This window comes from Sinohyriopsis cumingii, unplaced genomic scaffold, assembly GCF_028554795.1.
Source record: "Sinohyriopsis cumingii isolate HCF-2022 unplaced genomic scaffold, ASM2855479v2 utg002039l, whole genome shotgun sequence".
Lineage (NCBI taxonomy): Eukaryota > Metazoa > Mollusca > Bivalvia > Unionida > Unionidae > Sinohyriopsis > Sinohyriopsis cumingii.
The window spans coordinates 102,174-120,000 of NW_028316111.1; the positions used below are offsets into that span (position 1 = coordinate 102,174).

At 34.7% G+C, this 17,827-nt stretch overlaps 2 protein-coding genes across 3 annotated transcripts in view; both read right to left on the minus strand.

Annotated features, from left to right (window-relative positions):
• Positions 1-12,527, minus strand: part of LOC149771207 (uncharacterized) — an 80,036-nt gene extending 67,509 nt beyond the window's left edge. The window contains exons 1-2 of the mRNA XM_089948732.1: positions 12,278-12,527; positions 8,619-8,735 (exon numbers count right to left, since the gene is read on the minus strand). Of these exons, the coding sequence (XP_089804858.1) occupies positions 8,619-8,735; positions 12,278-12,317 (157 nt within the window). The 5' untranslated portion in view covers positions 12,318-12,527. The remainder of the gene's footprint in view (positions 1-8,618; positions 8,736-12,277) is intronic.
• Positions 12,528-15,885: 3,358 nt separating this feature from the next.
• LOC149771208 (uncharacterized) overlaps positions 15,886-17,827 on the minus strand; it is a 33,927-nt gene continuing 31,985 nt past the window's right edge. For both annotated transcript variants that reach the window (XM_089948729.1, XM_089948728.1), the window contains one exon: positions 15,886-17,827. This exon is cut by the window's right edge and continues 561 nt beyond it. The gene's annotated coding sequence lies outside the window, so the exon portion shown is untranslated.

Sequence of the window (17,827 nt, forward strand, 5' to 3'; positions counted from 1 at the left end):
ATTCTCTCAGGGTTCCTTAACATTTGGTTTTGTTCCAACTCTGGAACCGTGTGATTTGATGTCGATTACAACCGCGTCCCCTATGTACATAATCGGCTGACATATGTTTGTATTAACCTTGTGGATCAAGGCAGGTGCATTGTAGATCTGCAACATTAAACGTTGTAATACAACTGGACATTAGAAACATGATGACGGTCTTACATGGACATGTACTACATGTGCGTGTTGTAAATTGTAGAAGACACGTTTATGCAAAAATTACGGAACTAGCCTCGGTGATCATCTTCGTGGAACGCTCAGAGGCACATCAAAGCTGCTCGCTTGATTGTTTTCACGAGCTACACCAATAACAAAACAGGTTGAAAGGTGAGTTGTTGATAGCATCAAAAATGTTATCACGGACCGGTTGAAAAATCTGAACTTACGAACGGTTTAATAGCTGCTAGAACGACTAGTGACTCGACTGCAATTCAAATGTGGTTATGCTACCATCTACAGAAACTAAACCGGCTTTGGCTGTTAAACCTATTAATAAAGCTGTTCAACAATGACGTTGACTTCTTCTAGGCTGCTCAGCAACGAATAGCGAAATCTACTATGGCAAATTTTGGTAATCGAACCTGAACTTTGGAATACAATCCGACGCGCAAAGATATTGGACAAAATCAATAATGCAAATACAAATTACTCATATCTGACTAGAATCTCTTATTAAAGAAAAATGCATAATTACTTGTGCAAGACACGTCTTTTATTTTCTACCACTTCAGGCACTCATGTGAATTGAAGGGAAACGTGTCAATACAACAAAATCGATTATCATGCCAATGATCAAGTTGAATTTGGTATCTTCGTATCTTTGGTATCAAGATGTTGTTCAAAAACGCACACTATCATATCGATGGAAAGGAAATCAAAATAATTCTTGGCAATGTTTGCATTGCTTTGATGATGTTTGACTCACCAGATACAGCGATTATTAAGCGGTATCGGCTGGTCCAACAATGTTTATCAAGGATAAATTTAATCATGCGGATCATACACTGTATAAACGTCATCAAATTAAACAGGATGTCTTTGTGGACCAATGTCTTACTGGTAAGTATGCCGGACCTAGAGTTGGTGGTGCCCCTATGACGTCCAACGCCAATGCCACTGACAACCTTGGATTTGGACAGAATCATTTGTAACTAATTGGAAACTTATTCACGTTTTCCCTTCAGTGACATATATGGATTTTGTATAGATGTCTGCAACATTTGTTTGTTATCTTAGTTTATAAGAACAACCCCAGGTCTTATGTACCATACATGTGTTTGCAGTGTTTCAAAACACAGCGTGAAACCCGTAGTCAAATTATATTTGACGACTTAGAAGTGACTGAAGTTTGTTGTTTCAATGTTAAACGGTCATAAGGAATCTTGAGAAGAAATTATGCTTGACTGTTAATATGTCATACAAAACGCATGTGAATATCAGAATGTTTGGTATTATATGTGCTGTCATCAAAACGTTGATACTGGTCTACAAATTCCACAAAACGAGTTTCCTACATTGTACCCAATTTATTAATTTTCATTATAACGCCTGGATATGTTTTGTCAGCCTGTTGTCGACAATTGTTATGTTGCATGTGAAGGTATGTCTGGAGCCACTAATCTTCTATTCAATATGTGATTTTTTTTTTACAAGATTTTGTTATTTGATAGAGCGGGTTGTCGAATATGAGTACTTGATGGGCCTGTTTAAAATTCAAATAATTATAATTTTGTCAAATTCATATTTTTAACCTGCGACGCCTGTACGTAGTGGTATCTTAACAGAAGTGAAGGTCAGTCTTAATACAAATCAGCTGTGATAAACAAATAACGCACTAAAACAGATGTGGGGAGAGATTATGCTTCTTCAACATTAAATGGAATTGTCACAGTTTGACTGACACACGCGCGTCTCGATCAAATTAAAGCCAAACACATTTACACTTCTTTGATATTAAAATTATCAAATTCAGAAGTAACGCAATTGCAATAGACCGTTGGAATGTTTCCATTCCTTTCAGCGATTATAACGTTGTTAGCAGCTGCAACCCAGCATATCTAGAAAGCAGCCGAGTAAAGGTTTTTGGAATAGCATCCGGAATACCTTTGAAAAGGCAGTTGGCGGTCGCATACGAACGAAAAAGGAAAAGACCTTTGATTAACAAGAAATCAGCTGAACATAATTGGAAGCAGGTCGTCAATTGCCCATCGAACGCTGTTCACGAATCTTGATTTACTCGCGATGGCAAAATGAGTCGAGCTTTTTTGTAGTGTCTTTATGCGAAATGAACATGAATCGATGATGCCACGTATTCGTGGAACAGGTATTGTCAATCTGTATCTGACATTCTTTGAGTTGCATATGTGTGGACAAGCCAATATCGTTTGTTTTTTATCTCATCTGGACATGCACGACTAATGTATTAATCGACTATTACGTTGCAAACTCGGTCGTAAGGTCTTTTAAGAAGTCATGGTTTTATTTAAGAGTTCTTGAAATGGCGGGTAGCAATCTAATCCCGCAAACTCATTGCTTTCACATTCAAGTACGCTTAAGTATTAATCAAAATATATATTGACATTTACAGAGGTTTATCAGCCTTATTTATCTCAACCTCACGATTTTGTGAGTAGAATAATAATGTTGATGAATAATAATAATAATCGAGATACTGGTTTTATAAGACCGCTAAGACCTAGTGAAATAATAAATATTGCTGTTAAAAGATATTTCCCATTTACTGTGTCAAAAGCAAAAACTCTTGGCATTAAACGTTTATTCAATAGGATATTTAGACATGTTGTGGTTAAGTTTAAATGTTTCATTACATATACTTAATGGTTTCTGACTGCGGTGATGACTTAACGGACTTATTTACCGATGGGTTGTTCGATGAGCTGAATAGTGATGTCATCGATAGCAATTATGTCAATAAATATCCGCTACCAAACTGCGTTCCGAGACCCTCGTATACGCCTAAATAAAATATTGTTAAGAGCCAATTAAAATACGATATATGGGACCACTTTGGTGTGGCAATACCAACTCGATGGCAACTTGAATAATCGCATTAACACGTGGAAACGTCGACTCTTTTGGCGGAGCATCGAGTCACAAAATCACTACGCGATTGTTTTTAAAGTGACGACGTGGAATTCTCCGCTGTATCCACCCAGGTTACAACTAAATAGGAATATGTTACACCAGCACTGACTCGGTCGAGAAAATCGAGAAAAGCATGAGGCACAGGTGCGAATGGTATATTTCTTAACGTCCGAGATTCCTGGACCTCATAGAGTACGATTGATGAAACTTAAATATTCTTCAAGCATAATAGTTTGTTATGATTATATGAGAGTTGTGTCAGTAAAAATGGATTATTGTGCCAGTAAAAAGTGTATTACTGATTGGAAGTGAAAGTGTTGCACTTGAAAGTGATGAATCAGGACAGGATCTGCCATACGCAATTGTTCCACGTGATTAGAATATTGATATATGAGCAATGATGTGTCTTCAGTGTTACCGACCGGAAAAATAATAGATGGGGAACTGCAGTTAATGAAATCACCGAGAGAGTATCGTTGATCATGTATTACAAAATAGTTCGTGTTGTCGCTAATACAATTTATTGAATCACCGCTGAAACAACTGTTTGTCACGCTTGGTTGGAATTAATGCAATACCAACCGCAATAGGTACTAAAATCGGAATTGTTGTTGGGGTTATATCGGTAATAACCAGTATTTCAGATGATGCAGGTAAGATATTTTTGGATTTAGTTATATTCACGAGCATCTGTCTATTCAGAATTGCTTGCAGCGTCATTAATTAGTCTCTACACCATTTGTAAACTGTAGTTGGTTGTTATCGAGGATAAACTAATTGCTAAATTCGACACTATGTTGTTGAAAATAGAACATTGTGTGGTATAGGATGTACATACCGTAACATTTAGTAGAACGTCGACCGCAAGGGTGTGATGAGCGATCCAGATCACTGCATCTACCTTTCATGATCATGGTCACTGTTTTGGCTACTTAATTTTCGTGGATTATTAATCCGGGGGATGCAAGTTGTATGTGTGTTTATGCCATTGATGAATGGTCATGTGGGATCTATGTTTTTGACATATGTAAAACGAAAAGAGTCTAAACATACCTTACTCTACTCATAAAGTATAAAATGTAAGACTTCAGCCATACCCCAACGTCCATAATTCTTTTTTCTTGCGAAGGTTTCTGAATCAGATACCCTACATCAGACAACGGCTGTAATGTGCAATATAGTTATACGGGTCCGATTTATGCTACCTGGAGATCTCTTAGTTTGCACAATGATCTGTCATTAACACACAAAATGTGCTGAATATTATTGAATTATATTATTTTGTTTTTCAAATAATAATAATAATAATAATAATAATAATAATAATAATAATAATAATAATAATAATAATATTTAGGAAAAAGTATAATAATGAAGACTTGGTATAGCGTCTAATCTTTAGTTAGCATCTCTAAGCGCCTTACATCATTGTTGCTGTGTAGGGTTTAACGCCATTTTTCATTTAGGCTATGCATTGCGGCCAGTATTAATGGTAGATGAAGAACCCGGGAAAACCTCGGAAAGAACAACCAACCCACGAGAAGCTACTGGCAAGCTTTCTCACAAATCCACATTAGCCGAATCCGAGACTCGAACCAACGCAGACAGAGGTGAGATGGCAGTGATCCGTAATGGAGAGCGCTTTAGACCACTCGGCCACTCGGGGCCCCCCTTACAGAATTAGAGAACACCTAAAACATACAAAAACATATATAATGATGTGAGTACGAAAAACACGAACACCATGAAATTAGAAAATATTAAACATTCTAAAAATTGTAAGGTAGGAAACATTATTAGGTCTTTAAGTTTGTTCTTGCAGTCAAAATATGTGAATTTTAAGAGCACCCTTGAATGAGATCACTGTGTCTTTGGGTCTACGTTCAGTGTCCAATCCGTTCCACGTTGGTAGACCCTAGTATGCAAAAGAACTGTGTCCATATGACTTCGTTTTCATAGTGGTAATAATGAGTATAAGATTGTCAGAAGAGGAGCGTAACTATCAAGCTGGTGTGTACGCAAGGGTGAGGATGGATAGGTATGTTGGACTGGAGTCTGTCAGTGAAACGTAGTACAGAAAACAAATTTTGTGTTTGATTCTAGATCTAATGGATAGCCGGTGTATGGTATAGAGCGGTGGGAGGTGTGCTCTAATTGTGGTACTCTAAGGATGATCCGAGCAACTATGCTTTGAACTTTTTGAGGTTTCTGAAATAGATATTGAAACTAACCAGACATAATTCAGTTACAATAGTCCAGTTTTGAATGTACTAATAAATACAAGTCTCAGCTCAGAATATGCAGCCTTGCATAAGTTCATGACGTATTGGCCCAATGTGAAAGTACTGTCGAGAGTAACACCTCGGTTACGTACTGACTAGGTGAATTTAAAACTTTAATATTGTGTTTAATATTTATTGTTTGAGGTCAATGATGTGAATGAGAAAGTCTTTGTGCTGTGATCAGAAATGGTTCAGTTTCATCATGATTCATTTGCAGCTTGTTACATATCCTACATGATTTCACATCAGAAATGCACATATCTGCACCTTGGATAGTAGAATCACCTTCATTTGGGTTTCTAGATTGGTATAGTTGGGTGTCATCAGCGTACAAATGGTGAGACACTGGATGAGGATATATGACACTTGAGAGCGGCTGGGTCTATAGAATGAAGAAAACACGTCAGAGAAGAGACCACTGTGAAACACCAGATACAAAACCAGCTAGGCTGGAGTGTTTTCCATTTTCGCAGACATATTTTGTGTCCTGTTGACCAAGTATGACTTGAACAACAGTACGACTGTATCATGAATGCCAAATACATGCTGGAGACGGCGAATTAATATAGCATGGTCTTTTGTGTCAAATGCTGCAGTGAAATCAAGGAGGGTGATGACTGTAATCTGCTTGCTATCCAAAGCAGAACGAAAGTCATTAACCACTTTGAGAAGATTAGTTTCAGTACTGTGGCAAAGGCGATTTGCAGATTGTACATTGCTACAAAGACTGTTAAATTCAGGTGAAATACAAAATGGGATAGATAAACATTTTATAAGATTTTTATATGACTGGGAGCTTAAAAACTAGGCGATAGTTCTTTAAATCGTTATGGTCGAGAGTTGGTTTTTACAGCAGAGGTTTTGCAACGGCAGATTTGAAAAATGATGGGAATTCCCCGGATGAGAGAGGTATTAATAATATCAGTTAGTGAAGCAATATTGGATCTAAGTACTCAAGCAACAGTTTGGTTAGAAGTGAATCAACGTCACATGACTTTTGTGCACTCTTCATCGCGATTGTACGTACTAAATTCATAGAGACAGGTGTAAATGCCGCTGACGGATGCCGATGAAATTCTGTATCACAACTGTATGATGACGACGAGTCAGCTGAAATTGTGTTGTCAAGCTTATTTATAATGGTTTGTACTTTGTCACGGAATAAATTTGCAAAGATGTCCGGAATGTCGACTGGAGGGAAGGTATTTGAAAGTGGTGTTCATTTGCTTCTTGACATTTGCTTGTTAATAATCTCGAAATTCTCTTTGCTGCAGGAACTTTCCATGATCTTAGTACCGTAGTGGGCTGATTTCGCTCCATGTGCTATGTTTTTGACTTTCTTTTTAGCATTTACATATATTTGCTAATGAATATTGTCTGGTGGAAAGCCAAAGCCTCTCATCTTTACGGCAGTATCTTTTAACAGTGCGAAGCTGGTCCCTAACACTGCTTTACCACGGAGAACACTTTTGAATTGATAATCTGCTCTTGGTTGCTGGGGCGTGTTTATCAAACAATGAACGAATGCATTTATCAACTTGTTCTTCTGTAGGAGGTAAGCAAGTTGTTAGTTTGCTTGGATGTCATGCATAATTTGGTTCTATCTATCAGACGGAGATTTTTCTTAGTAGCAAATAAAGGCGGGGATTAGGGACTGATACGTTAAGATGGCATATAATGCAGAAGTGATCTAATGTAAGTTTGGTGGGATACCAGGGAGGACAGCAGAATATTATGCTTATGGGTGGGTTGGGTAGCTTACTGTTTGAGGTTGAAACCATGAATGGAATCTAAACGTTTTGATGTGTATGTGTTTCCAGTACAGTCAAAATGAAAGTTGAAAAATCCAAGAATAATTAGGTTGCCATTTATCGAATTTCCATACTCCAGGATATTCAATAACTGCTCCAAAAAGAGAGATTCAGTCAGCATCATTTTCTGCTAGGCGAATGCGGTAGTGGCAGAAAAATGGACTAATCTTTGTTCCAGTTTAGTGTGATTTGGACTAGTTCAAACGATATGTGGTATAAACTGAAGGATGTGGTGTAGTTAAGACGTTTGATCATGGAGTTCGTTCCAATGACAGCAATTCCACTTCCGCGAGAGCTGCGGAGTGAAAAGCTTGATGGAGTGTTAGACTCATCGGCTCATCGCCTGATATTTTTAGTCATGTTTCTTTCAGGAAAAAGACGTCGTGATTCTGATCGTTGAAAACATTAACTATTTCTGTGCACTTTTCTGGTGGTCGTACTGATTGGGCATTGAATAATGCGATACGAATTGGTATCACTTGGATAGCTGACAAAAAGAAAGAAGATTTAATTGGGATTTGAATTCGGTTATCTAAATTAAGTGCCAAATTGTTTAATTGTTAAGCTGAAAAGGGTGAAAGGGATATAACTGCGATTATTCTTCCTGTTCTACGATGTCCAGCTTTGAAACAACGCATTTGTTTCGCTTCCGTTGACATTTAAGTAATGATGAATGTAGTCCCATTTCGTTTACTCTTGTGTACATTGTAGTGTGGAGAGCCAATGGGTGCCATTTAAAACAATTAATGAAGGTTGATCATGGCGAGTATCACGTGATGGCAATTTGTTCAACAAGTGGAGCACAACAGCTGAGAAAAGTCTAATTGTTCTCGTTTCCAAAATAAAGAGATGATGAATGACATACGAACTTAGCAGCCAATGCATGTTGAACATTATAACCTAGACGAAGAAAGAAAATAAGCACGTATATCATGAAAAACGGCACCCAAAATGGAACAACTGCTTCAAGCCGTATAAGCCATATTTTTATACTCTCTGGGTTAGCGTACTGACATTGAACATATTCTCAAAAGCATGTTAGGAATTGATATGATTATGCTATAACAATTATATTAATTTGTTTACTGGTTAATGTAGGACATAAGTTATAATTACTATGAAATAGATCTTCGGAAAATGTTGGAATTTTAAATATTTCACAAAACTCAAACCACCTTATCTGTATTCGAAACAATTGCGCTTCATTCACGTAATTGTACTTTTGCAATTTATTTAAAGACTGTTTGTGTTTGTAATTGGTCATTATTTATTATATAATATGTGATTGTATGCACCTGCTTTTAGCGCCCGTAGAATCATGATCAACCACAAAGAACAACTTATGGATATTTCCTAGTTATCACTTTAATAGTCCTACCTGATACACAGTCCTCCAGCAGAAAACATGCGATGAGGAGAAAATAATGTTTCTTCATGTTTACCATGAAACTGCCAAACATTTCTGTATTATCTTCTCGATGCCTCTGTTGTATTACTAGAAAAATGTAAACCAATACAAACAGATAAAACTTGAAAATATAAAGAGAGAATGGGAGAAGAATGCATTTCCTTAATTTCCCATCGGCGACGGTTGTTTCTGTCAGAATTAAGTGTCTCTTACATGTATGCATCCCAAAACTGATATTGTATTCGATATAATAGAGCTGCATTCTTTAGTTAATTTATTACATATGAATTATATGTCTCTGCGTTAAATATTAATCCATTTAAATGTTAATGGCTTTAGCAATTTTCGAGTCAAGGCATGTATATTTATTCACAGCACATACGTTCTAAAAATGATATACATATATCCTTAGTTATTTTCGGATTCAGATGCATAAGTAGGTTACTGCATCACAGAATTATTCCTTAGAAAATTATCCCATCATTCGTTCTATGGTACCTCTGAAATCTTTTATATTAGTACAAGTTCTAAAGAAGTCTCTAAGTCTATGCCATGTTAATAGAAACACAATCTAGAATTTAAAAATTAGAAAATAAACCTCGATTCTCGATGAATTTTAATCATTTGTTTCATTACCAACATAAATGCAGATTTGTTATTGAGAAAACGGTTTTATTTGAGATTTGTAGAATAGCAATCTCATTCTTATATGCATGCTTATACTGTTTACAACAGAGACTCATTAATGAAGCGAATGACAACTTTCCACAAACTTCATAAGATAATATAATTTTATGATCCACAACTAGACTAACAATCAAACCAGGATATTTCCTATCGATGTCAGAAACATCGCCTTGTTTGAAAACCACTTAAGCATAAAATCTAAAAATATAAGTGAATGCTAGTTTCGCTTAGTTCCAGAAACGTAAACCATATGAATGTCGCAACCTGTAAATAAAATGTGGTAAACCAGATATCGTTTCACCTTTATATTCTTTAAACGTTTTCAGACATGTTAATTATGTCTTTTGTTGAGAATTTGTCATATTACGTTTCGTGTGATGCTGTTTATTTTATGACAAATTTCATGGCTCCTGTTGTGCAACAGGGTAGATAACGTTTGAACTATAATCTAGAAAGGCAGCATGGATTTCGCTGCATACTATAGTCTAAACCAAATTATTTTTTAACATTTTCAGCAGTTTACGAAAGATCATTGTCAAATTATCTAAATTCCGACAATCTATATAAAATCTACATATCGTTTTTATTTATAAGATTTTTAATTGTTATTTGATAAAAATAATCTATAGCTGAACATTTGCCTGAGGTGTAGGATTATAAAATGACTATAAGCGCTTCAAATGCCCATTCAAGCTGACGAGAAAAAGAAACAAACAACGTACAGCATACAAAATTGAATAAGATACTAACTGATAGCAGAAAGAATTGCGATGACATTATGTACCATATTAAATTCATTCAGAAAACGGGGATTATTAATATATTTTATACTAACTGTTCTCCGGAGTAGACAACACTCGCGTTAATACTGAACAGCGTCCAGAGCCTCATTTCGATTTTATTAGACAGCAAAAAGATACAGTACAAATATAGCTCTTATCCAATGATAATATCAAATTTATGGTAAACATATGTTTTTCACAGATACTCCGATACATTCGAAACCGGCTCAGTAGTTCTAAGGCGCAAATTAAACAAAAACGTTAATTAGGTTTATAAATGTTATCCACACAATGCATCATATTCCTTCAAGTCCCAGTACTTTGGAAGCTTTGGAATTCAATCGTGGTGGATTTTTTATAATCTTTCTTATTGCACGAGTTTACCTTATAACAGTCCATCCGTTTAGTATCAGACATATAATCTTTCATTTTTCTTAAACGTGTTACATCACATTTAAATAGCAGACAAGTTTTCACACAAAATCTTTTATTCGACATAAGAGACAATTGTTAGTTGGACATATCGTCAAACATATTTGCTTTTCGTTTTGTAATAAGCATTCATTTTCTAGAAATCTAACTTAGAAATGTTCCAACGACCATGTCCCATTTTTCGGAATCATTGTTGCTAGAAAGGGTATTACGCTGTATTTATCTATCTAGATTTAACACAGACAGTATTGTGAATATAGTTGTCCAGGCCAATGACTGCTGACCCATCCTCTTACGGTTATAAATATGTTAGTTTGACTCAAAAGCATTGTTGTGAACATATTTGTTTCCAGTAATATTAAGGGTGATAACTCCTGAGCACTTGTTTTGCAAATCCTTTTCATAACATGACCATGTTAATTATTTGAGAATATTTCGTAAATAGAATTTGTATCTCATTCAATTGTAACTTCTAAGTTGGTGTTCAGTGCTTAACATATTTTAATATATGCTCCAGAGAAATATTTATGCAAACTGATAATGGATTGATTGTTAATTGTCATTAAATATTTCAATGCATCAAGTAAAAATCATTAGTTTGTTGTCATGTTTTCTTCATTGATATACAGGAGATACGGTAAGATGGGCAGGTGTGAGATTTAGCACAAATGATGAGCATGGAATCTACGGAGCTGTTGTTAGTTTACTCTATTTAGACTTCTTAATAAGACAAATGTCCCTCTTTTTCTCATATCAAATTGTGCACACTACTGGAATCTAAGGCAACTCTGGTCTATTATCCTAACCTATTGTTAAGATAAACCAGTTTTGAGGCTTGAAATAATGTAGATCACCTGGACTGATTTGTGGTATAGGCTTCTAGTCAAACTTTTGTATAAAGAAACCTTCCATTATTAAACACTTGGTTTCTCATAAATACATTTACTTACAACGATGAAAGTCTGTGTTTATATATCACTTTAGCTGTGTCATAATTTTCTTTCGGTGCAAATGTAAAGAAAATCTTCAGTAGTTGCAAGTATTCGTCTAATATGTGTTAGGTTCACAATCATAATCTCTGTGTTGTATATTGTGGTTTTCTTCTTAGCGTAATTTCCTCACAATCGTTACATAGACAAGTCTTTCAGGAGAATAAAGTCTCTTCACATCAGCATTTTTCTTGCCAACAGATGATTCTAATTTCAATACATTTTATTGCAGAACTGTAAGCCAAAATTGTCAAACAGACTTCTACATCTGATTTAAGGTATCGTTATTGTATTACTCTTAGATCACAAGTGATAATAGCTCCACTCACCCATACACCACCCAATCGTTCAGAGTAAAGTACAACCATATGTTGAGACTTCATTACTTACAGGGACATAATTTGTTTCATTGTCTCCAAAACACATCACAATATGCTAGGAAAAGGACTGATAATCATGTATACATGACAATGTCAGAAAGAATAATGAAATGTATTAATTTCGAACTTTTAAAATACCTATTTGAACTTGATACTAGTTTCTATTGGTAACTGATAATTAAATGTTATGTTATTCTTTATTATTCAAAAGTCTGCAGTGGTGCCAGTTATATCAATCATTGAATTTGTATGAATATAATATCACAACACATCAACAATATAGTTTAGACGGTAATAAAGTCAAGAGAAACTGGTATTATTGTTTCTATATAAAGCATAAAAAGTGTATTCATATTTACCGTGATTAAGCTCCTCGAACCTTCCCAAATCTAGCCGCATTCACATTTCAATAAATACTGAATGAAATATGGTGATTATCATGTGGTGTTATAGAGCTACGCGAGACATTTGACAAACCTGTTTATCGCGCCCTTGTCTTTACCACCGAGTCGTACTGGTATGAAAATTCGGAGAGAAAAGCCAACCCTAACTTGAGAGGTAAATTATTATTAGTGAAGTGTTACAAAACTTGGTGGATATGATCGCTCTTGTGCAAGTCTATCCCTGTGGGTGCCAAATGTCCTAATACAATTTAAACACTAATTATTGTGGAAAAATTAACAACTCATGTGTAAAATATGGCTCTACCTGTGGTCGTACAACACAGCTTTAAAGTCTGTTTCAAAGGTACTTTGAACCTTGGTGTTACCTGTCTATTATCAAGTAAAGAATATATACTTTATATTGCTATGCCTTATATACCAGTTGGTGAAGACTACATTTGATTGCAGAATATTTCTTCCTGGTTAGCCTGAAAACAGATACACTACCTGATTTTCGAGCCGTAACTTGTAAACGTAATTTGTAAAATTGTTATCCGCCCATGGATTAATAATACGCATACATAAACATTCTACGTGCTGCCGATTATATGCCTATATATCAATGATGAATTCCCACTAATTAATCATTAGTTACGTATGACAACAACAATAAAATATATTATAATCCCCGTTTTCTGAATGAATTTAATATGGTACATAATGTCATCGCAATTCTTTCTGCTATCCGTTGCCCCCTCCCCTATCATGCATGAGGGACGAAAGGCTCAGACATCTGGACTGATAAAGAAAAAGAATTTGGGATGGATGAAAACTTGGAAATTGAACTTACACCAAGCAACCTACAAGAATATGATTCATCGTAACGGCATGTATAAACTTTACTTGGGATATATATATATATATATATATATATATATATATATATATATATATATATATATATATATATATATACAGTGTTGATATAATTAATGATACAAAATTACAATATCCTGTCAACCCTATACGGTACATTCGTTTCATACAAAGAACATATACTGTAATATATTTATTGCGTTGTTGTTGTTGTTGTATCTTAAAACTATTATAATGTTTATTTGAAATTAAAGATGAAAATGTCCAAAAGCCACACCCACCTTTCTTTCTCTCTCTTTCTCTCTCTCTCTCTCTCTCTCTCTCTCTCTCTCTCTCTCTCTCTCTATATATATATATATATATATATATATATCTGTCTGTCTGTCTGTCTGTCTCTCTGTATGTCTCTCTCTCTCTCTCTCTCTCTTCCGATTGTGTCATATAACGATCTCTCTGGTGTCTGGACTTATGAATGATGATAGAAGTAAAGTCAAACCGACCAAAGGAAAAGGAAGAGAGAGAGAGAGACAGGTACAGAGAGAGAGAGAGAGAGAGAGAGAGAGAGAGAGAGAGAGAGAGAGCTGCAAAGCAGAATAATGAGTTAGATCAACTATACAACCATTTGAATAGTTTAATTACGTCTTGTTGGTTCGTCATTATGCTTAATTTATATTCCACACTACTTTCCATTCGCCGGTAGGTGAATAGCTGAGTGTTCGCTGTGTTCAAAGAAGCTAACGATGTCCTGGTAGTGCTCTGCTTCCTCCTTTAAAACATTACTCATTTTTAAATCATAAGTGTGTCTTAGATTGTTTTAATCAATGTGAATGAAAATAGAAACCCAAAAATGAAAATAATCAACTTTTCAATATGCAAAAATGATTGTGAATAGCCACAAAACAGTTTAAATATTATGCTGTGTATGGACACAATTTTGATCTTTTTCTTCTTACGAACTTGACTTCTTCATAAGCGGATTAATGCACCTTACCGTCAGTGATTTGTGACAGTTTCTTATTGTTTGAACTATGTGCAAATAAAATATTGTTCCCTTCTCCTGATAATAAATTTATAAATGACATTGGGATCTTTTATAACGAATTCTGAAAAATAGTTTTAATTTAATAGTTTTACCTGACATTACCACACCTAACTCTTTCCACTCTTTGTCTGAAATGCAAGAGATGATAGAGATGACATAACATTCAATATCATTCTGATTTAAATGCTAGTCCCTACAGACGATTGCACATGGACAACGAATAAGACCTACATCTGCCTCTGTATGCAAACACAAGGACGACAGCAACTACGTCTGTTATGTTTTATAATGAATTCAACTAAATGTGCGAAAGCAGAAGTACCATTCTTGTTTTAGTACCCCCATTCAAGATCATTTGGCTAAACCTCGAAAAGAGATATTTTTGATTTCTTATTTATTATTTTTCAAACATTTATTCGTATTGTAATGGTGTTTCGGTGTGTCATTTCGACTCTCTTTTCTTTGCCCACATTGTCCTTTCTCGCAGCTTAAAATTATGCGCAAGGTGATATATTGATGTTATGACTAAATGTTGATTGGCTGCATTTCCACTATCAAAGCTCCTCAAATTTCAAGTTTTGATGCTTACGATTGTATGTAGTGACGTATACCTTGCGTTTCACATAACTTGCCAGCTCTTGAAACTGCCTAATTCGCACTTTTTCTACACGTAGGCAGAAGTTGATGCTTTAGTTTGGCTTGTTTCATCAGAAAGAAATATCATGAAAATTCTGAATCTATAAATTGACATTCAGTCAAATGTATCTACACACTCAATGAAGTATGATTCTACAATTTTTCAAGGTTTATACATGAGATACGATTATGATAAACTCTTAACTGTTTACATAGTATCTTTTCTCCACACAAAAAAACCTGTTTGTTTCCGTTTACTTTAGGTATATTCTTCTCGATCTTAATAATATCGTTGTACTTTCTCGGCCGATGTGTTTACTTATATTTAAATATATACATCTTTCCATGTAATAGTATTATGTACTGGTGAAAGTCAAGGGATATTTTCTGCTTACTTTATAACAAAAAATGGGATAGTGATTTGAACTTATCATAATAACATGTTGAAACTGTACGTGCTTGCACGCCTGCACTAATCTTCTGTGTATACTCAACGCGGACTATATTAGAATCCAGCATCACTCAAACTTAGACTTTTTATGTGTGATTTTAATTATTAACCAAATACTGGACCTATGTTTCAAATACATAATATATATGTGTTAATGCTACAAGAAAAAGATAGAAAAACAACAAATAAACAACTGGAAGGTATTTAAGACCGGGGACAGTGAAAATCGATGTAAAATATTTTCGAGGTAAACGGCTAAATGATTCAGAAAGAGAATTCAGCATTTTGTTATTTAAAAAACGTAGTTGTACAACATATCAGGAGCAGATAACAGAACCTCTATAATTAATTATAAAAACGGACAGAATGTCGGCACATAAAACATTCATATTGATATCCTAGTCCGGGAACTGTAACTGGTTTTCCATTTTCTTATAACGACGCTCTGCTTTGAGCTATCTTAGGACTTAATAGACCGTTTACATTATATTTCTTTCTAGACAGAGTACAAATACTTGTGTGTAAATAATTAAAAACACGTATTATTGAACGGGTGCAAAATACAACGCGATAATATAAGATGTTTGAAGTTTATATTCTGCCACATTTTGTCTATATTCGCACAAAAATTAAGCAGGGATATAATCATTTCTAATCTAATGAAAAACAAGCACATACAGTTTTGTTTTCTTATAAGAATAAGGCTTTCATGAGATTCAAACCAGGTGTTCCTTAGTGTTACGCCGTCATGCTTAATACTAGATAAACAACACAACCGACAAGTACTGTCATACAAATATTTGGTCATATTGTTATCGGTATTAATTAGCGTGACAAACATAATTAATCATAAAGATTATTCATCTTGGGGAATGAACAAATTCTAGGACTAGCATAATTTTTATTGAAAAATAAACAGCAATTAATAAATACTAAACAAAGCAATTAATTAATTTTCAGAATGAAGGTTTGAAAATGATGGAAAGGAAGTTGAAGTTTGATCTTAAAGCCTGAAGATTTAATTGAAAAGCTATAGTGGGGCTACGACGAAGTGCAGCCTAAGAGGAAAGATAAATGAGCACAGATGTTGCCACCCGAACTGGCTGCTGAGTACCATAAAAAAGTTTAACAATGTTATATCACCAATCAAGAGATATTTACTAGACCTTGGACGAGGTGTAGACATTTAAATCGTCAAACAATATGTTAGACCTTACATTAAAAGAGAATTTACATGAACGGTTACCAAGACCGACCAAAAACAAAAACATTGTAGAACCATGTGAGTTGGTAACGATTTCCACTTAACTTCGTTCCACAACTAATCCTGGAATCTTAAGAATCGGAGCATGGTACGAGCTATTTGTTAGGGATGGCATGGAATTTTATCAGCACCTGAATCTCGGATCCTTCCAGTTTTACGAGAATGAAAACAACATTGAATAAGCAACACATACGCATAAAACAATGAAAAAGGCTTTACAACGTGGTCTTGATTTTAAGGACACAGCTTCCTAATACCCTATGTATGTCACGAATAACGAGCACTGTCCATTTATGTCACTCCCAATGTAGATTGAGAAACTGACCCCAGTGCACATGCACTTTTTAATTATTTTAAAAGGATACAGGGTCATTGTTTTATAGAAACTTTCCTTTAGGTTATGTGATAAGGTGCATCCTCAACAATTATATTAGATTTTATGTTTCGTTACATTTGAATTTATTTTCAAAAACAAATCTTGGTATGTGATTTAATTATGACCATTATTTATGTCACTTGCATTGTATTAAAAATTATATTTATAATTATACAGACCATTCGCTTCCTTACATTTTTAATTGTGCCACATGCTTTGCTTGTTCCGTTCTTTGTTTCTTTTTTTTTTCCTGCTTTGCAAGCATTTATTTAATTCACATATATCAATATAATAATAAAGATTCAATGATAATTGAAAGAATGGTAAACAAGGAATGCTGTGAACGGAAGAAATGTCGTGTCAAGTAATTGCAAAATTATTGACAACATGTATTTCGGTGACACGTATTGAATCTGAATTTATACCGGAATATTTTGCGAGTTGGATTTTTTGTTATATTGCCATGTTGCTGAATATCAAGATATATTACATTACATAAGTTCCTGTTCTCTTAATGGATCATAACGAATATTTTGTTAAGAATAATTGTAAATTAACTTAGGTTGTATTAGCTTTGCTTATTTCGAATGAAAGGACGAATGTCATGACGTATTACAGAGTCGAAATATACTTTTTTTACATGGATTATACAAAGACAATATGAAGAAATGAGCTGCTTACTTTTAGAAACCTATCTTCAACACATAGAGCACTACACATGGGGTATAAAGTACGAGAGTGTCAGCATTTTAGTAATTATGTACATAAATATTCTTTTCAGACATAGCAAGTGTATAAAATATTGATTAAATACAAGTCGATACCGTTTGTCATTCGCTTGTCACAGAATAATTGATGGTAGGTCCAACACCAACAATTAT